This window comes from Terrapene carolina, unplaced genomic scaffold (assembly GCF_002925995.2).
Source record: "Terrapene carolina triunguis isolate 2854851 unplaced genomic scaffold, T_m_triunguis-2.0 Scaffold843, whole genome shotgun sequence".
NCBI classification, from domain to species: Eukaryota; Metazoa; Chordata; order Testudines; family Emydidae; genus Terrapene; species Terrapene triunguis.
This window is the reverse complement of record NW_020665194.1, coordinates 68,719-88,163: the sequence shown is the minus strand read 5'-3', so window position 1 is coordinate 88,163 and position 19,445 is coordinate 68,719. Positions and strand designations below refer to the sequence as shown.

At 48.2% G+C, this 19,445-nt stretch overlaps 1 protein-coding gene across 1 annotated transcript in view; it reads right to left on the bottom strand.

Moving 5' to 3' along the window:
- Positions 1–3,893: 3,893 nt before the first annotated feature.
- LOC112108155 (zinc finger protein RFP-like) overlaps positions 3,894–19,445 on the bottom strand; it is an 18,239-nt gene continuing 2,687 nt past the window's right edge. The window contains exons 2-8 of the mRNA XM_026660896.1: positions 15,715–15,810; positions 13,706–13,936; positions 11,960–11,982; positions 7,596–7,711; positions 6,686–6,718; positions 3,972–4,454; positions 3,894–3,934 (exon numbers count right to left, since the gene is read on the bottom strand). Coding sequence (XP_026516681.1) covers positions 3,894–3,934; positions 3,972–4,454; positions 6,686–6,718; positions 7,596–7,711; positions 11,960–11,982; positions 13,706–13,936; positions 15,715–15,810 — 1,023 coding nt within the window. The remainder of the gene's footprint in view (positions 3,935–3,971; positions 4,455–6,685; positions 6,719–7,595; positions 7,712–11,959; positions 11,983–13,705; positions 13,937–15,714; positions 15,811–19,445) is intronic.

The window sequence follows — 19,445 nt, the reverse complement described above, 5'->3', positions numbered from 1 at the left end:
GACACACAGCGAGAGACAGTCCCTGCCCCAGCTGAGATCAGGGCCCCATTACAAAATGGCCTAAAATACAAAAAATGTTTCATCCATGGGTGGCTGGTGACCCGGCTGCCTGGGGAGGCTAGCCCCTGGCACCTCCCCTTGTGACTGAGGCCCTGTCCTTCCCCTTCTACCCACCCTCTCCCCCTCCCTTTCTGCCCCCGACCCTCACAGACACACAGCCAGGGGGCAAGGACCTGGTGACAGTGCCCCCATCCCTGGGCGGCATGGCTGCAGTGCCCCCAGCCCCAGTGGTCTGAGCACCAGGTGAGTAGTGCCCCCAGCACCCGTAGTCTGAGCACTGGGTGGGTAGCGTGGCCCCAGCAGCAGCTATCCGGAGTCCCTGGGCCAGTTAGGGCAGAGTGCTGGGAACAGCAGGAGGGGGCCTGGCATGAGGGCGGAGCATGGGTGGGGCCATGGTCTGCTGTTTGGGGAGGCACAGCCTCCCCCAGCCTACAATGCCCGCTGCCCATAATTTCATACCACCAATTTTCAAAACCAAATGAAATCTCATTTTTTGAAATTTACCAGGTTAGAAACAGAAATTTGTCAAAGAAATTGAAAATTGTTTCATCCTACACATTATCAATTTTTGGTTGCATTTTTGCAATTATTTTAATGTATTCATTTAAAAAAAAAATTAGATTTTGAAAGGCACAAAATTTAGGATTAAGATAACCAGTCAAAACTGGCAGTAGAAAATGAAAACACAAAGCAAATTTGCATAGAAAACTGGAAAATTTTGAGAAAAATCTAAATATTTTTGAAAAAAATTCCAGCTTTGAAAGACGGCCATTTTGGGTCAAATAATGTTTTCCTCTAAATAAATAAATAGGTTTGATTAATGGAATATGGGTAGACATGGACATCTACTGGTAGCAGAAGGATAGACAACTTGCTACAATGAGCAGTAGTATTTCTGCATTAGGAACAAAGATATAGATGGATGAAACTTCTAATGGTAAGAAACAGAAAATTAATTACTAGGAGAACGAATGTTAAAATTATCCAACACCTGTTAAAGAAAGAGTGTCTATACATCTGGGCATAATGCTTAAATTATCCAAAAGTACAAAGTTTGATTTAAAAGTCCTAAAATACATATAGTTCATAATCTGCAATATTCCAAATTAAGGTTAATAAATTTAACGATAGTTTAGATATTAGCATCCAAATATTCGGGTACATCACTCATAAAAGGTTATACTAACAGTAGCTTGTGAGAAGCAAATATAGCAATGAGTGTAGATTGTCCCTCAATAATTGAGAATTTAGGCTAGGTTGTCCCTCAGTAAATACAATCCATCAGGGAAGGATTTCAGTTACTTTCCTGACTTCCCTTCTCAATGGCACTCCCGCATCTCTCCTGGTATTGCTGATGTCCAGTGATGTGTTCTAAATAGATGTCCCTTGTCTGCCTGGTGGCGCCAGATACCTGAGTTGCTGCATCAGCCAAGCATAGAGCTGACTAATTCTGCATTCCTGCAACACTCGCTCATTACCTGGATCCCATCTAAAGCTCCGGGGTGGACAGAAATACCATTTCATGAAGGATTTCGAGGTTTTGACGTTTGTCTTCATTCCACTTAGGAACAAAACTTGTACATTTCAAAATTCCTAGTGAAGGATTTTTTTTAATTGTTTGGCATTAATTGGAAGTGTTTCATTTCCACAAAATACTTTTATTTAGGAGAAAAATGAGGGGGAAATCTTTCAATGTCAAAATATCCCATTTTGACATTCTCAGAACGAAAGGTTTCGACGTTTTATTCTGAAATGACTTCATTTCGATTTTGTCTTTTTATTTTATATTGTATAATACAAAATGAAGAAAAAAATCAAAACGAAAAGTCTTTTGCAAAAAATTAAACATTGAAACCTTTCAGTCAGAAAAATGTCAAAAGGGAACGATTTGAGATTGTTGGAAATTTTTCTCCCTGTCTTTTCTCCATAATGAAATATCTGCCATTCAACTCTATTTTGTGTAGTGTTTCAACTTCTGTAGAAATGCTTTCTCTGGTGGAATATGGTTCTGCTGCAGTTTTTCAGCCAGCTGTAGTGTAACCCTTCTGCCAGGTGGTGTCAGCAGCGACAAGGACTGGAGTCAATATCTAGGACTTCCTCTTCACATTAAAAAACAAAACTGGCCTGAACCCCTACCCAGTAATCTGGGAAAACTAAACATCACCCCTGGTCAATATTTCCCCACTCGCAAGCACTGAGTCTGTGTTTAACGAAAGAAAACTTTCATTAAAAAGAAGAGGGAGCTCAGCGTTAATTTGTGAAGAAACCGCAACAATGATTCAAAAGTTTGCAAATCGTAAGTAAACATCCACCCCACAGTCGGTTGGGCAGTGTCCTTTGCCTCAGTTTCCCACTTTGCAGTGCGACAGGCTGACAGACAAATCTCCCTTTAACGCAACACTCCCCTTTCCTTCTGCTGCAAACCACTCGCAATTGGTTGTCCAAAATCAGCAAAGTCCCAAAATAAAGGGGTGTGTTCTCGTGGGTTCCCGAGCTCATTTTGTTACTGTTTTGATGAATCTATTTATAGAATAAACCATCAGTTTTTGGGGTGTATCGGCCCTGCCCTGAATTGGGCATTCTCAGTGGTGATTCATACCAGGGCAACAGTCACACCCGTAACAATTCTACTGTCAGCAAATTTAATAATATGAACATACACCATCCAAATATGCATTTATCCACATTTTAGAAAGACCACTTTGGGAGGAAAGTCAGATACAATCAATTGCTTACAGTAAAATCAGGGAGATTTCTAAAAGAAAAATGAGTTACATGAAGAACAAATATGGTAATTTTTATACACAGTTTGCACCTCATGAATACAACTCTGATGTGAGAGATGCTGGACATTTTAGTTTGAACTCAGTGCATCTCAAGGGGGTTTTCCATATGATCCGTTCATTTTTATTTCATATTCCTGGTATTGCCAGAGTAATTCCCACCCTGACAGATTATTTACTTGACGGTGTAATTGGGTGGAAGAGAGGATCTAGCAGGAAATGTCGTGCATGATGGAATCCAGCATCACTCATATATTTGTCATCAATCCTACATTTCTCATCTGTTTTTGCCTTGACATCCTATATTGGGCAGCGGACACAAGGGAACTGACTGGGCTTTCAGGGCTCTGTTCATTTTAAATTCATGTGGAAACCAACCTTTTGTTTCTGTCTCAAAATACACCTCACACAGCAAACCAGTGCTTTCCAGAAAGTTTTAATAGACAAATTGCCCTCTCAGGTCCATTTACTGGGGGACTTTAATAAGGTGAATAGGAGAACAGAAGCAGTTTGTTTACACAGGGAAAATTCATTATTCTAGAAAACATATTAACCCATTAAAACTAGCACAATGGTAAACATGACTTAGGTGCTTTTGAAAATCCCACCTGAAGTTACTTAGCAGCACAAGTTCCATTGAAAAGCAATTCGTTTTACGTCACTTCGGTTCTTTTGAAAATTCCAGCCTTCGCCCCTCATACACACACACACACCCTGCTCCCCCCCAGCCTCTTCAGCCAGGCCTCCCCCCTGCTTTCCCCTCCCCCCAGTTGAGGGGTCTCTTCCTGGCCCTCTGCTGGGTCCCTCCCACAGGGGGCTCCCTCATTCCTTGATGGGACCCCCCCACTCCACACAGAGTTGGCCTCCTAGGAGCATAGAGACCCAGCCTAGAGCCTCACACAGACCTCCACAGCCATAGAGCTATGGGTAGAGCATCACTCCCCCTTCAGCCCTGTCTGTGCGGAGGGAGACTGGCTGAGTCCTCCAGGTCATAGAGATCAGGAGGGTGGGGGCTAGAGGAGCCTGTTTTGTGGGCACAGACAGGGCACCTCAGGGACACGGTGTGAGCCTCACACTAAGAGCATGGGCCCGGGAGAGAGGAAAAGGAAACGAAAAGCAACGGACCAGAGAAGAGCGGGCGGATTCTCTCCCCGGCGAAAGAGGCCGGCGGGAAAGTGAAGATCGGGTCCCCGGTACCAGCATCGAAAAACGCCACCTGCCCCCGTTCATAGTCCAGATAAACCCGGATCCTGCGGGGTGCCCGGCTCAGGGACAAGGGGCTGAGATCATCAGGGGATGTGAGAGCCCAATACCGATCCTCATTGCACAGCACAGCCCAGATCCCCTGCTCAGGGTTAAAATCGATATCTCCCTTCCTGCTCACAGACTCTCTGGCCACCCCCACAATACACACTTCACCTTCCTTTAGCTCTATCTCCCAGTAATGTCGGCCCGAGGTGAATCCCTCACAGCCCAGCACACACAGCTCAGTGTCAAATCTCTCAGGGTTGTCGGGCAGAGCCTGCCATGTGTCTCCTCTTCTCACACTTTTCCGATCCGCAGACAGGACCAGTTCTGGATGGGCCGTGTCTGGATCCAAAGTCACGTGCACTGCAGAGAGAAGATCAGAGCGTGAGGGGCAGAGCTCAGCCCTGGGGGAGGGTCTGATCGTGTCAGTGACAGAACCTGCCCCAGCTGGGGAGTGAACCAGGCAACCTCCTGCCTCCAGGATTTACCCAGCTGTGCATGGGCAGCAGCGCTGAGATCTCAGCCATGTGCAGGGGGGATTCACACCCTGACAGAGCCAGTTCAGGGACAGAGTGAAAGAATCAGCTCCGCTGAGCCAGGCCCCCAGACCCAGAGTCTGAGTCTCAGTGATTCCATCCTTGTGCTTGGGGGAAAGACAAGGGGGGCTAGAGGGAGGTGGTTTTCAACCACCTTTGTCCTTCCTTTAGTCTCCCTGGCCCCTAGTTACAGGGGCCTCAGGGCTGCAAAGCAGAGAGCAGCCAGAGTGTGATGCATCCTGTCTATGCCTCCAGCAGAGCCGTCCCTTGGGTAGGACGAATCAGGGCAACCACTCCAGGCCCCACACTTTTCGGGGGCCCTGCGGGCCAGTGCGATTGGCTGGCATAGTCGGTACCAGAAGAAACTAATCCATCATTCCCGCCCTGCACCCCCTAGGGATGGTCCTGGCCCCCCTGACAGTCAGGCCCATGGAATCTTTCCCCACCTGCATCCACCTCTCCCCACAGATGTGATTAGAGATCCTGGCATCATAGGAGGCTCCCAGCAGATTACAGGGAATGCAAAGTCCCCCTGTCCAATGATGCAACTCTTCACACCCCGTCTCCTTGCAGAGCCCCCTCCCGCCTAACGATCAGCCAGCTGAGCACTAGAAAAACTGCTCCTCCTGAGACATCACTGGTGCTCCATGACTCTGTGTAGCTGCCGTGTGGTTGAGGACACTGCACACTTACTGACTGGCTGCTCATCTTGTGCTGGTCTATCGGGGACTTTCCAAGCCCCACGTTAATGGCCCCAAGGCTATGCAATGGCTAATACAGTATTGCCAACTTCAAGAGATCAAATCTCATGAGATTGGCCCAAAAATCATGACATTTTAAAAGGATTCTATTGTGGTTTTTAGGTCAGTCTCTTGATGTTTGAACTCCCCTGGCCCCTCCCCAGGGTGTGCGCATGTGACAATTAGTGTTCCCCACTCTCCCACATGCACTGGAGAAGGGGATTTTGGCTCCTGCTGCAGGAGCTCTCACCCCCACATCTGCCTGTCTCCTGCCCAGCAATTAATCCTGTCCCCATCCAACCCCCCTCAATTCAGTCCCCCAACCCCCATCATCACCCCCCATCAGTTCAGCACCCCTACCCCACTGCCCTCATTTCACCCTCCCAGCACTCACCCTATCTGCCCACCAACAATCATCACCCACCAACAATACAACACCCCCCCAGCCCATCAGCCCCCTGCTCACTTCAGGCCCCCTGCAGCCCCCAGGCCATAATAAAGCCCTCCCAGCCCCACCTCTGCTGCACCTGGGGTTCTTCACCCTCCCTAGGCCTGGGGGCTACAGTGGGGTGCCCTCTCCCACTTCCCAGGGGAGCAGCCGCACTGGGGTGGCTGACAGTGGGAGCCCCAGGCACACCCAGGGCAGCTGACACGATTTCTAAGTAAAATTAAGACTAATTTTTAGAACTCTCAAATGTCGGGATTTTTTTTCCAGCCACAGCTCTGTCGCGAGATCATGAGTGGGGCTTAATTTTACTCAGAAATCGCATCTCTCATGATCAATTCGTGAGAGTTGGCATGTCTGCTAATAGCTGATGTCTACCTAACCCCTTTTGACATTTTAAACATTTTTTCTTTTGACTTATAAAGTAGACAGATAAAACAGAAATATCTATTTTTGTATGTTGAATTCTCCCATTCTTCATTGTACCACTTGTGCATTTGCTAATAATAATAATATTGCCATATTGTGATGTGTGTGCATAAAGAGTTCTGAAAATGAGGTGAGATGTTCCTCTCTGATTTTCCTAAAGGCTCATTTTTAAACCCTTAGATCTCTACGGAGATACACTGCTCGCGCCCTCTCCCGCACCCCAGCCCATCTGGTTAACACAACCACTAGTTAAAAATTCTAAAGTATAATAGAGAAAAGAATCTACTTTTCTGTTTTTAGGAAAGATCTGTGTGGCCACCAGTAATACAATGTTCAGCTCCTGTCAAATGCAAAATTGAAACAAAACCTGAACTACGGTGCTGCCAATGAGCCCCCATAATTCATATGAAAGTTTTCACTCCACCTTTGATCCCAGAAATTTACCTTTGTCCAACCGCTGTCTAGACGACAGTGAATCTAGAGGAAGAAAAGGGTGAAAAAGACAAAATGTCATGTTGTCGTGTTTATTAATATATTCACATTGTTAATGTTCTAACACAAAAGCAAAATGAAAAGAAAACAAACTTTATTATGTTATAGTTAAGGAGGCTAAGTGCAGTACAGACCAGTACAAACCATTACACACCTCACTACAAAATAACCACAAACATTAAAAACTAAGGACTCGGGCACTGGGGCTGTTTAATTGCTGTGTAGATGCTCTGCCATGGGCAGAAGCCTGGGCTTTGGGACCCTGTGATGGGAGAACATGGGCCAGCCACAGGTGTTTAATTGCTGTGTAAACAAACCCTCTGAAACCAACACATAATTCACAGATAGACCAATACACAGACACTTTTTTACTGATTAGCATTCAATCAACTTTACATCTGCCCCTGTACCACTAGTACTCAGTAAAACTGGCTCATTCTTCCTGACAGACCTGATGGTCTCATTATCTCCAGCTCAGGAGGATAAAAGGTGGAGAATCTCTAAAGCAGGGGTGGGGAACCAACAGCCACGGTCCAGACCCGGCCTGTTGCTCAATTTCATCTGACCGGCAGCACCACCACCTGTCCGCACCGTGGGGCTGGAGCCGCAAGTGCTGACTCGCCCTCTCACAGGGGGGAAGCCCCGAGTCTCTGTGCAGAGCTGCGGGAACTAGGAGTGCGGAGGGTGCTGCAGCGCACCCCCCCCCTAGCTTTTACATTGGGTCACAGCTGCTGGTTCCATAGGTTCCAAATGATTAGCTGACTATCTCCATCCACAATTATTTTCCCTAAGAGATTTCCCCAGCTCTGTCAATTATCAGTGTAATATAGGTGAGTAAATTCCCCAGGTGACTGTTTATTACCTGTGAATTTCTTCATTATGGTCTCCACAGATGCATTTCTTTGAGAAGATTCCCAGATTCTCCATTTCAGTTCAGAAGAAAAGGCCACTGGGTTCTGAAACTTCTCCCTCTCACATCTGACGAACAACCCAGTGTTACTCGTTGTGGAGTTCGGTCATATTTGTGTTTTACTAACATGTATTTTACTCTCGTGAATGGTTGTAGCTCAGCAGACACTGAAGGATTAAAGTCTCTATTGCCCCAGGAATAGGTCCAATCCCAGCTTTGACACTACAAGCTTCTCTTTCATTTTGGTGAGACCGATATTGGAAAACTGCCTCCAGTTCTGGTGTCCCCATTTTATAATGGACGTTGAAAAAGTGGAGACGGTGCAGGGAAGACCCACAAAAATGATCTGAGGGCTGGTAAAAATGCCGTGCACCGAGAGAACCACGGGGAGAACAGACTTTGTACTAAAGGGCTCCTCAATTTAGCAGACAAAGGCACAACAAGGACCAATTGCTGGAAGCTGAAGCCAGAGAAATTCAAATGGGAAATAAGACAGACATTTTGAAGAGTGTGGGTGGATTAACCACTGGAAGAAACTGCCAAGGGAAGTGGTGGATTCTCCATCTCTTGACAGGGGCGCCAGAACAGGGGGCCATGGCCCCATCACTTTTAAAAGTGGGAGAGCTCTGCTCTCTGCCTTTGTACCTGCCTTAAAGGCAAGTGATGGGGGGAGGGGGCGAAGAGGAGTGAGCAGGGGGCGGGGTCTCGGGGTAAGAGGAGGAGCAAGGGTGGGGCCATGGTTTGGGCACTGGTGGCCCCCCCACTTCCAGGGAGCTTCAAGCGTTACTGTCTGTTGATGTCTTTAAATCAAGACTGAATGGCTTTCTGGAAGGTGCTGTAGTCAAAGCAAGCTAGGATATAGTCAAATAAAAGTTATTGGGCTGAATACAGGAATAACTGGGTGAAATTTAAGGACCTGTGAATGTGATACATAGGCACCGACTCTGTGGATGCTCTGAGACTGGAGCACCCACGGAAAAAAAATAGTGGGTGCTCAGCACTCACTAGCAGCCCCTTAGATCAGCTCCCCCCCAGTGCCTCCTGCCCGCTAGCTAGCCCTGCCGATCAGCTCCTCCCACTGCCTCCCATCCACCATGGATCAGCTGTTCAGCAATGGGCAGGATGCGCTGGGTGGGAGGTGTTTGAGCAAGGGCGGGAAGAGGCTGGGCAGGGCAGGAAGAGGCGGGGCGGGCCTTGGGGGAAGGGGTGGAGTGGGGGCAGGGCCCGGGGCAGAGTGAGGTCGAACACCCCCGGGGGAATGAGAAAGTCAGAGCCTGTGTTGTGATATACAGAGGGTCAAATGTGATGATCTCACAGTCCTCTCTGGCCTTCAACCTTATGCATTTATGAACCTCAGTGATACCGTGTGGCAGTGAGTTCCACGGGTTAATAATGAATTGTGTAAAAAGAAAGTATTTCCTTTTCTCAGCTTTACACTAGTTGGTTTCAGTTGCACTGAACGTCCCTTTGTTCTTGTATTGTGAGTGTGGGAAGCAGAATCACCTGACTTATATCCTGTACACCATTTAAGGGAGATAATTAGTGACAATCCTTGTGGTGATGTAGATACCCATCGTACCCGGACCTGGAGTGAGACCCACTAACCCATTTCAAAGATAATTTACGTTCTTATCTAGTTCTTTGGATACATACAATGGTCAGTCCACTAGCACAGGGGTTCTCAGCTTACAAAGGCCAGTGTGTGTCCACTCCACACTGAGGGAGCAGCAAACTACTGAATGAACTTGCACTGCCCAAGGGAGCGTTGAGCAGTGTGAGTCGGTGCAGTTCTGGGGGGTAGGGCTGGAGCTGGGGGGAACTGGCTGGTGCCTTTCTATTGCTGGCTCATCAATGGCTGGGAGAGGATTCATGTAACACAGCTGGGCGTGTCCCTGCCCGTAGGTGTCTGTGTCAGCGCAGGGCCTGCCAGGCTTGTAGCTTGACATCAGCATCACAGTGCGAGAGGCAGCCCAGGTTGGGGATTTGGAGGGCTCAGCAGACCCACAGTCCAGGTTGCACCCCGGGAACCCGTCACACTAATGTAAATCTCCCTTGTTGCCAATTAAACCGATTACTTCTTGTTCTGCCCTCAGGGGACTTGAAGAACAACTGATCACCACTCTCTGTAGAAGAGCCTCAGACATATTTGAAGACTGTTATCAGGCCCTCCCTCAGTCTTCTCTTCTCTAGACAAAACACACCCATTTATTTCAACCTTTCCTCACAGCTCATCCATTCTAAACCTCGGATCATTTTTGTTGCTCTCCTCTGAACTCTCTCCAATTTGTCCACATCTTTGTTAAAGTGAGATGCCCCAAACTGGACACAGGATTCCAGTTGAGGCCTCACAGTGGAAAGAAGGGTGGAACAACGTCCTCCTGTGTCTTACATACGACACTCCTGTTAATACATCCGTGATGGGGTGTTCACCCCACATCAGCTCCCCAGAAGAGTAAGGGAAGCTGAGAAAGAGGAGATTAGAGAGATGGGACACAGATGAGCGGTTTAGGCCAGAGAAGCAATCTCTGATTGGAAGATGAAGCTCAGCTGAGCAGGTGTGGGCTGAGCTAGTATAAAGTCAGGAAGCTTTTAAACAAGGCGGGTAGTTCTTCCCCTACCTTGCCATGTAACTCTCTTTGAAGCCCAGGGGAGTTGCACATTTGGGCCTGTTCTAAAGCCCATTGAAATCAATGGAAAGACTTTTATTCCCATGTGATGCTTTTCACAAGAGCATCACACTGCCGACTCCTTCACTTGAACCCCCAGATGTTTTTCCTTAGTAATACTGCCTAGCCAGTTATTCCCCATTTCGTAGTTGTACATTTGATGTTTCCTTCCAAAGTGCAGCACTTTGACTTTATTGAATGTCCCCTTAAATTGATTTTAATCCTTCCTCCCTCCGCCCTTTGTCTCTTGTGTCTATTTAGACCAGGGGTGGGCAAACTTTTTGGCCCGAGGGCCACATCAGGGTTCCGAAACTGTACGGAGGGCTGGGTAGGGAAGGCTGTGCCTCCCCAAACAGCCTACCCCCTGCCCCCTATCCACCCCCTCCCACTTCCCGTCCCCTGACTGGCCCCCTCAGAACTCCCAACCCATCCAACCCCCCTTGCTCCTTGTCCCCTGACTGCCCCCTCCCGGGACCAACCGCCCCCCGGGACCCCACCCCGTATCCAGCCACCCCCTGCTTCCTGTCCGCTGACTGCCCCGACCCCTATCCACACCCTGACTCCCTGACAGGCCCCCCGGGACTCCCATGCCTATCCAACTGCCCCCTGCTCCCTGTCCCCTGACTCCCCCCCAGGACCCTCTGCCTCTTATCCAACCCCCCGCTCTCCGCCCCCTTACCAGGACTGGCAGCCACGCGGCCCAGCCAGAGCCCGCCATGCCGCCATGCTGCCCGGCAGGAGCTCGCGAGCTGAGGCTGCAGGGGAGGGGCCGGGGGCTAGCATCCCCGTTCGAGAGCTCAAGGGTATGACCCGCGGGCCGTAGTTTGCCCATCTCTGATTTAGACTGTAAACTCGTTGGGGCAGGGACTGTCTCTTACTACCAGGGCCGGCTCAAGGCACCAGCTGGTCAAGCAGGTGCTTGGGGCGGCCGCTCCGGAGAGGGGCGGCACGTCCAGCTATTCGGCGGCAATTCGGCGGACGGTCCCTCACTCTGGCTTGGAGCGAGGGGCCTCCCGGGGGGTGGCGGCGGCGGCGCGGGGCGGGGGGCGGGTTTTTTTTTTTTTTTGCTGCTTGGGGCAGCCAAAACCCTGGAGCCGGCCCTGCTTACTACAGGTCTGTGCAGCACCCAGCATGTTGGGACCTGATTTTGCCTTGAGCCTCTGGGCACTGCCATAGTACTACTGATAATAGCACATTATAAACTCCTTGAGCAGGGAATGTCTCTTCCATCATATCTCTTGCCACACCAAGCACTCTGATAGAGCTCACTGCATAATTAGAAACAATTAATAAACAGCTCATTGAATAGTCATCAGATGGCCCTGACTTTCCATCCCTACCAACCTAGGTGGAGTTTGGAGTCTATGACCCAGAAATGAGAGACCCATTCTCCATCCCCAATCCCCTGAGGTCTCCAGTCCACTAGCTACACTACAAATAAATATCCTGTCTGTAGGTAAATCACTCTTTTCTCAGGCTGGTCTATTCTGGAGTCTAGTCAAAATGACAACAACTCCAAGATTAGTTTTAACGGAGAGAGATTGGGAACCAACCCCATGCTCTGCACTGCTGGACCATGGGGAGAAATGTCTCATGTTTAAAATTCCCTGCATTGGGAAGTGAAAGGGAGAGTGAGAAGGAGCCACGTACCTGCTCAAGGTGCCTGTGATATCCTAGAGGGGAGAAATAAAAGGAAATTCAGTCCCATATCTCATACTAAGGATCCCTCCTGCTCTGGAGGGGACTCACTTTGTCTTCACAGTTTGAGGTTCAAAGAGAAATTATTTGTTATTTATTAATGCAAACAAAACATTAAATGTGTTGCCTTTGTTCTTTTGGAGAAGTGCTCTGACTGCAGGATCTGGGCCCAGGAAGTTTGTATAAGGAGGCACACAGGCTCTTTGTGTAACAACATTTGGATAACCAGCTGTCACATGGAATCAGTGGGCTCAGTCTTGCGATGTCTTGAACAAGGATCTTCCGAACACTCTCAGGTTTGGGGAAGATCCCCTCCTGCAGACTCCAGTGGGTCCAGAGGGAGGGATGCCCCCATGCTGTGCTGCCCCCATGCTGTAAACTCTCTCCCCACTCTCCCACAAATATTATGAAGGCCCATCCTGTGGACTAGTTGACATTCACAGGGAGGTGGGGCTGGGTGAGAACAATGGGTTTGTGGTATAGAGTAACAGAGGGCCAATCACTATCCTACACCCCAGGTTCGATGCAGGAAACCTGAGAAATGAAGAATGCTGCCCACAGCAGACACTGGTTGCAACAGAGAATTTGACTCTAGATATCAGCTAGAGAAGTCCAGGATACTACATTTTATTTCTCACCTTTTTTTTGCTAGTTAGAGGCATTTTTTGAAAAATAAAATCATTAGAAGGCTTTTGGAATTCTAACAACTACTTACACTTTCAGGCTACCATAAGTAATGAACGGCTTCCCTAACTAACTTCAGTTCTGGCAGACAAAATCACCACAGCCTCAGACCTCATGTATCAAGTTTAAGGCCTATATTTTCCCTTTTTGTGATATGTAGGAAAAGTGGCAAAATCAGGCTTTAAATGGAATCTTAGCTTCAATCTTAGCTATTTCCATAATTAATGACTGGTTCCATCTTTAATCTTTTGGAGTTAGTGTTTGGAACACAGGAAATGCCAGACTGGCTCAGACTGGAGGTTCATCTAAAGAGTATTCTTCTCCAAAAGTGAACCGTGCCATATTCTCATCCTGCTCTCTAACAGTTAGCGACTGGCTGATGCAATGAAGCATGAGGTTTAATATCACTCTTCATATTCCTGTTATCCATATAAATATCCAATCACTTTTTGAGTTTTGCTAAATGCTTGGTCTCAACGACATCCGGTGGCAATGAGTTCCACAGTCTAATTACATGATGTGTGAAAAAGCATTTATTGGATCAGTTTTGAATTTGTGACCTTCTAATTTTATTGAATGTCCCTTTGTTCTTCCATTAGGACACAGGGAGAACAGAGTTTGGAGTTTGCCATTTTTGCAGGAGTCTTCTCCCACTACAATTCAAAAGAAGAATTTCTTTTCATTTAGGGCTTGATCCAATGCTCATTGTACTCAAGAAATATATTTCCATTGACTTTAATGGGCATTTGATCAAGCCCTTAAGGAAAAATAATGTATATTTTAGCAATACTGTATGTTCTGACCATTCACTCCTACACTCCAAAAGTGAAGAGTTAAGAGACTTTCTTGCCCTGTGAAAGGTTCTGGGGTGTTTCTAACACTGTATCACCTGCAGGAATTCTCTCGCCGGCTGCTGGCACTTCTGCTCCATCTCACTGATCAGGGAACTGAAAGAGGATATTTCCTCAGATACTTTGGCAACATACTCATCTAGGGTGTTTTTAACACTCTCACCTGCAAGAATTCACTCGCTGGCTGCTGGCACTTCTGCTCCATCTCCCGGATCAGGGAGCTGAAAGAAGATATTTCCTCAGATAATTTGGCAACATACTCAGCCCTCCTCTTTTTAATTTCCTTATTCAGCTCTTCCAGCTGGGCCAGCAGGAGTAGCTCTTGTTCCTTCAAAAACTGGCTCAATTGCTGAAATTCAGACACAATCTTCTGCTTCTCAGTTTCTAGCTCTTTCTGAAATGACGAGATACGAAGAGGAAAAGCACAGGTCAAGGACAAGAATATGGAGTGAGTCATGGGACATTTTATGCACGAGCCAGCATGTCATTGCAACCCCACAGAATTTAACTTCTGACATTTTATGGAGAACATACTCTATGCTATGTAGAGAGAAGATTTTCCAATAGATTTTTAAGAGTCCTAACTGGTGTTTAGAATATGAATTTTTCTTGCATGATTCGGATAGACTGTGATCAGTGGCTTCTAGAAAACCAGATCCTTCTAATAACAGGAAGCATAGCAGGTGTGGGATCCAATCAGAACTGGACTGGCAAGGATTATCTTAGTAGAGGAAACAGTAGAACCCAAACTAAGAAGCACTAGACTTGAACTGGGGAACACATGCTGTCCACAAAATACATAGAGACATAAAGGGCATTTAAAAAAAAAGTACTAAAATTTGAGCGCCATCATTTGCTCTCATGAGTTCTGAAAACAGTTTTGGATACATACAATTTGGCACACCATAAATCTTGGATTTTAAGCCACACAGGGACCTTGAGCACAAATTGGGCTGCTGGGAAGACCCCGTTTTACACATGCAAATCTGAGTTTGCAGGTTGCCTAAGAATGAGCGCATGTGAACTGGACAGATGTCCATCAATTCATGCTGTTTCTGGAGCACTCTCTGGCCCCGGATACCCTAGGAGCAAGGAAATCAGACCAGATTTGGAACCCAGATCTTCTTCACGGCAATGTCTAGCAGCGATACCATTAAGGGCCTGTTCCAAAGCTCACGGAACTGCACAGGAGTCTTTCCAATGACGTCCTTGGGCTTTGTTTTAGGCCCTAAGTGAGCCTCCTCCTCTGGGGCAGCAGATTCCTAGAGCAGCTGCACGGATTGTCCAGCTGTGGTTATCCCTGTTGAAAGTACAGCTGGCCAAAAAATGGGGGGTGGGGGAATTTGCGAAAATAATTGACATTTCAAAGTTGTTTCCATTTCTCAGTTTTCAAAATGGAACTTCTTTGGATTTTTTTGAAAAATATCTTGAACTAACTTTTGAAAAATGTCACATTTTTCTTTCTCCCTTTTCTCAAAATGGAACAAAATAAAGTTCATTTCCCCCCATTTTTCTTTTTAGTAGTTCCCCTCTGTACCTCTTCAAAAGATCTCCCAGTTTTGAAAAAGTGGCAAAAAGAAAAAGAAAAAATGAAGGGAAAAACCCCTAGAAATTATTCGCTTTAGTGGCACTCAGTAGAAAAAAGGACTAAAAAGAGAAAGAAAGAGATAAAAGACAAACATATGAAAGTTTGAAAATTTTTCAGCTATTTAAAAGCAAAATGAAAATTTCAGTTTGAAGTGACACAAAAATGTTTGTTTAATTTTGAAATTTCCTGTCAAAAAATTGAAAAATGTGTTGCAAATGACCTATTCCCATGAAAAAAGTTGTTTTCTACTAGACCCCTTTTATCTGCAGGAAGATTTTTTTGGTTGAAAATTTTCAACCAGCTTTAGTTGAAAGACTAAAGGAGAAACTACTGTTAAGTATACAAATTACACTAGAATTATCAGTGAAAATATTTGGATTATTAAAACTCTCTCTTAAATGAAGTATTTTCCTGCTTACTCTCAATTAAAGCAGAACAGTTTTTCTTTACAATGAGAATAAATAAGTAATCATCTTTCACGGATGAGAACGTGTTACTCACTGTTCCTCTGATGATACTCAGACTAAGCCGTGTATTGATAATGTCCCTGTGCACATTTGCTTCTGAGTAATAACGGCACCTACCAGCAGTTCCTGGCTTTTATTTTCCCCACTCAATTTAAATGACAGAATCGCTTCTCTCTCTTTCTTCAAAATCTCCAAACGGCTCTGAATTTGGTCCTAAGAAAAGAAAAACTGGTTTAGTTTTGGTTGTTTTTGGAGGATTTTACCCCCATTTATTTATGTTTGCAAGAGTATCAAATACATAATAAAATGGGTGGGTGCTCTAACCACATGACTATACAGTCACTCTCATGCTTGTGGTTTCTCTCTCTTTGGCCCAAATGACTCTTTATCCCTAGTGGAATAGCTTCTACAGAGGAGAGGGAGGAAGCCCCACATCACAATAGACTGAGAGGGGACATGATAGCAGTTTTCAGGTATCTAAAAGGGTATCATAAGAAGGAGGGAGAAAACTTGTTCACCTTAGCCTCTAAGTTTAGAACAAGAAGCAATGGGCTTAAACTGCAGCAAGGGAGGTTTAGGTTGGACATTAGGAAAAAGTTCCTAACTGTCAGGGTGGTTAAACACTGGAATAAATTGCCTAGAGAGGTTGTGGAATCTCCATCTCTGGAGATATTTAAGAGTAAGTTAGATAAATGTCTATCAGGGATGGTCTAGACAGTATTTGGTTCTGCCATGAGGGCAGGGGACTGGACTCGATGACCTCTCGAGGTCCCTTCCAGCCCTAGAATTTATGAATCTATGGTTAGGGCACTCACCCAAGAGATGGCAGATCCCTGTTTGAATCTCTTCTTATCAGGTGGAAGAGGGACTTAAACTAGTGTTTCCTACATATCAGGTGAGCACCCCAACCCCAGGGCTAAAAGTTAGGAGGGAGGGCTGCCGCTGTGTGTACTAGGTGGGTGGGGTAGAGAGAAACTGGAGGAAAGGACATAGGCGGTTGGAGAAGGGAAGGTCGGGTGGATCCCTGGTACAAAGTGGTAAGTCGTCCCCAGGTGTCCCATCAAAACTGGCGCTTACCCGCCTGCTTGCCCTTGGAGGGCCCAGGCTGGGGTGCAGGCTGGGATTGCTGCTGCGCAGTGGGTGGCCTGACTAGGGGCTTGAATTTGGTCCTGGCCGGGGCCGGGACATAGAGACCAAGAGTCTTTAATGTTGTGCGGGAGTCCTTGAGACCATGTAACTTCACTCTTGTTTGTTCTGCGAACAGGGCCTTGCCGTCGAATGGGAGGTCCTGCAAGGAGCTCTGTGCCTCGCTGGACAACCCTGATAGCAGGAGCCATGATGCTCTTCTCATGGAGACCGCAGAGGCCATAGATCTTGCAGCTGTATCCGCAGTGTCCGAGGCCACCTGAAGGGCCGCTCGGGTGGCAGCTGTGCCTTCCTCAACCAGAGCCTTGAACTCCTTCTTATCACGCTCCTGGAGAGAGTCTGCAAACTTTGTCATTGAGCCCCATAAGTTAAAGTCATATCTGCCCAGCAGGGCTTGGTGGTTCGTCACCATCAGTTGGAAACTTGAGGACGAATAAATCTTTCTACCTAACAAGTCTAGTCTCCTCGAGTCCTTATTCTTAGGGGTAGGAGCGGGTTGGCCCTGACGTTCCTTATGGTTGACTGCCTCGACCACTAGAGAGTTGGGGGCGGGGTGGGTATATAGATACTCGGGCCCCTTGGCGGGCACGAAATACTTCCGTTCTGCCCTCTTAGAGATGGGGGGCAAGGAAGCCGGGGTCTGCCACAGGGTGTTTGAGATATTTGCCATCCCGTCATGGAGGGGAAGAGCCACCCTGGCCGAGAGGACATTGAAGAGGGAGTCCGAGGGTTCCTCCACCTCCTCAGCTTGTAGGTTGAGGCTTGATGCCACCCTTTTCAAAAGGTCGTGGTGGGCTTTTGTGTCCTCCTGAGGGACAGGAGGAGGAGGTGCTGTGATAGCCTCATCGGGGGAGGATGGGGGTGCGGTACTCTGTATCCCCACTGGTGCCGCAGGTCCCACCACTTGGTCCCCTTCTGAGCGCGGAACTGGTGAGAAGCGCTCCGCCGACCCCTTTCTGGGGGGCTGAGAGAGGGGGGCCAATGGTCTTTCCGAGGCTCTGGCCACCAAGCGAGCCACCACCGGGGGCTGCGTCGGGGCCCAAGGGGCCCATTGGTGCCAGGGCGCTGGCCAGGGAGCCTGGTGCCACTGCACCTGCTCTGGCACCATCGGCGCAGGCTGCCCCACTTGACCCGCCTGGCTCACTGACTGTTGACTCCGAAGGGAGACCGGGCTGGCATACGATCTACCGCTATCCCGGGATGGGGACGAGTGATGGCGTCATGAGCGGTGCCGAGCTCAAGACTGTGATCCTGGTGTGGAGGAGCGGGAGTACCGTCTGTAGCGGCTGCTCCACGAACGGCTCTGATGGGTGGATCTGCGACGGCTGGGTGCCAGCGATCTACGTCTGGGGCTGCGGGACCGGTGTCGTGGCGGAGACCTCGACCGGGACGAAGAGTGTGAGCAGCGTCGGCATTGGCACCACGAGGGGCTACGATAGCTTCTCAGAGTCAGCGACCTTTGGTGCCGTCTGTCCCAGTCCCGGCGGGGCAGGCTCTGATCGCAAGGTCTGCGCTCCCTCGAGGCAGAGCGGTACCTGGATCCCTTGCTACTCGGCACCCAGCCAGACAACCCGGCGGGGGTTGACGGGGACCAGGGCGGGCTGTGCGCAGAGCGGAGAGCGGCATTGGGAATCTTCCCTCGACTGTGAACGGTACCGTCCAGGCGGCGACTGTGGAGGTCCAAGCACCGGCTTGCCTCTGGACTGGGGAGCTGCTGGTGCTGGTGCAACCAGTACCGGTAGAGATATAACGTCTTGAGCCGCCTGCAAGGCCTCCGGCATGGAGGGCACCCAAATGTGGCCACTGGCATCCGGGGAGGTTGGCTTGGAGTGGGCCGGGCTACTCCGCTCGACCTGAGTCGGAGGCCGCAAGGTTGATGGGAATTGAGAGCTGCCCAACGTGGGTCTAGTCTCGCCCCCAACCTTGCCCTGATGCCTTGATGGAGAAGACCTCCTCTTCGTCTTTTTAGAGTGTCCCGTGGATGGGGAGCAGTGCCGGTTGGTGGAAGGCACTGTTGGGTCACCACAGTGTTCAGTGCCGACTCGGAGCGGTGCAGCGGTGTCGGGATCAGGGCCGACTCCATCAAAATAGCTTGGAGCTGTATGTCCCGCTCCTTCTTGGTCTGAGGCTTAAACGATCTGCAAATTTTGCAGTGGTCGCTGAGGTGGGTTTCCCCCAGACAGTGTAAACAGTCAGCGTGTGGATCACTCATAGGCATAGGGCGACACAGGCGCACATATCTATTCTAACTATACTTCTTTTTTTTTAATTTTTTTAATTTTAACTACAGGTACTAACTAACTACAAACTAAACGAAGTCCAAAGAGGGAAGCTACAGCAGAGCTGGAGCACAGCAGTTTTGAAGCACCTTCACTGGTGGCAAGAAGGAACTGAGGGTGGGAGGAGTGCTCAGCGCCCCTTATACCGCGCCATAGAGGCACCACTCCAGGGGTCACTACAGGTGCTCCCCTACGGGTACTGCTAAGGGAAAAACTTCCGGCACCGGTGTATGTGGCGAGCACACACACCTATAGTGGAATACACATAAGCAATCACTTGAAGACGAACCTCTTTTTTAACTCCAAAAAGGACCCAGAACACACAGTTCTGAAGTGGCTCATGGGACCAAAATGATACCTATAATACAACTAACTGAGGCCTGGTCTACACTAGGACTTTAATTCGGATTTAGCTGCCTTAAT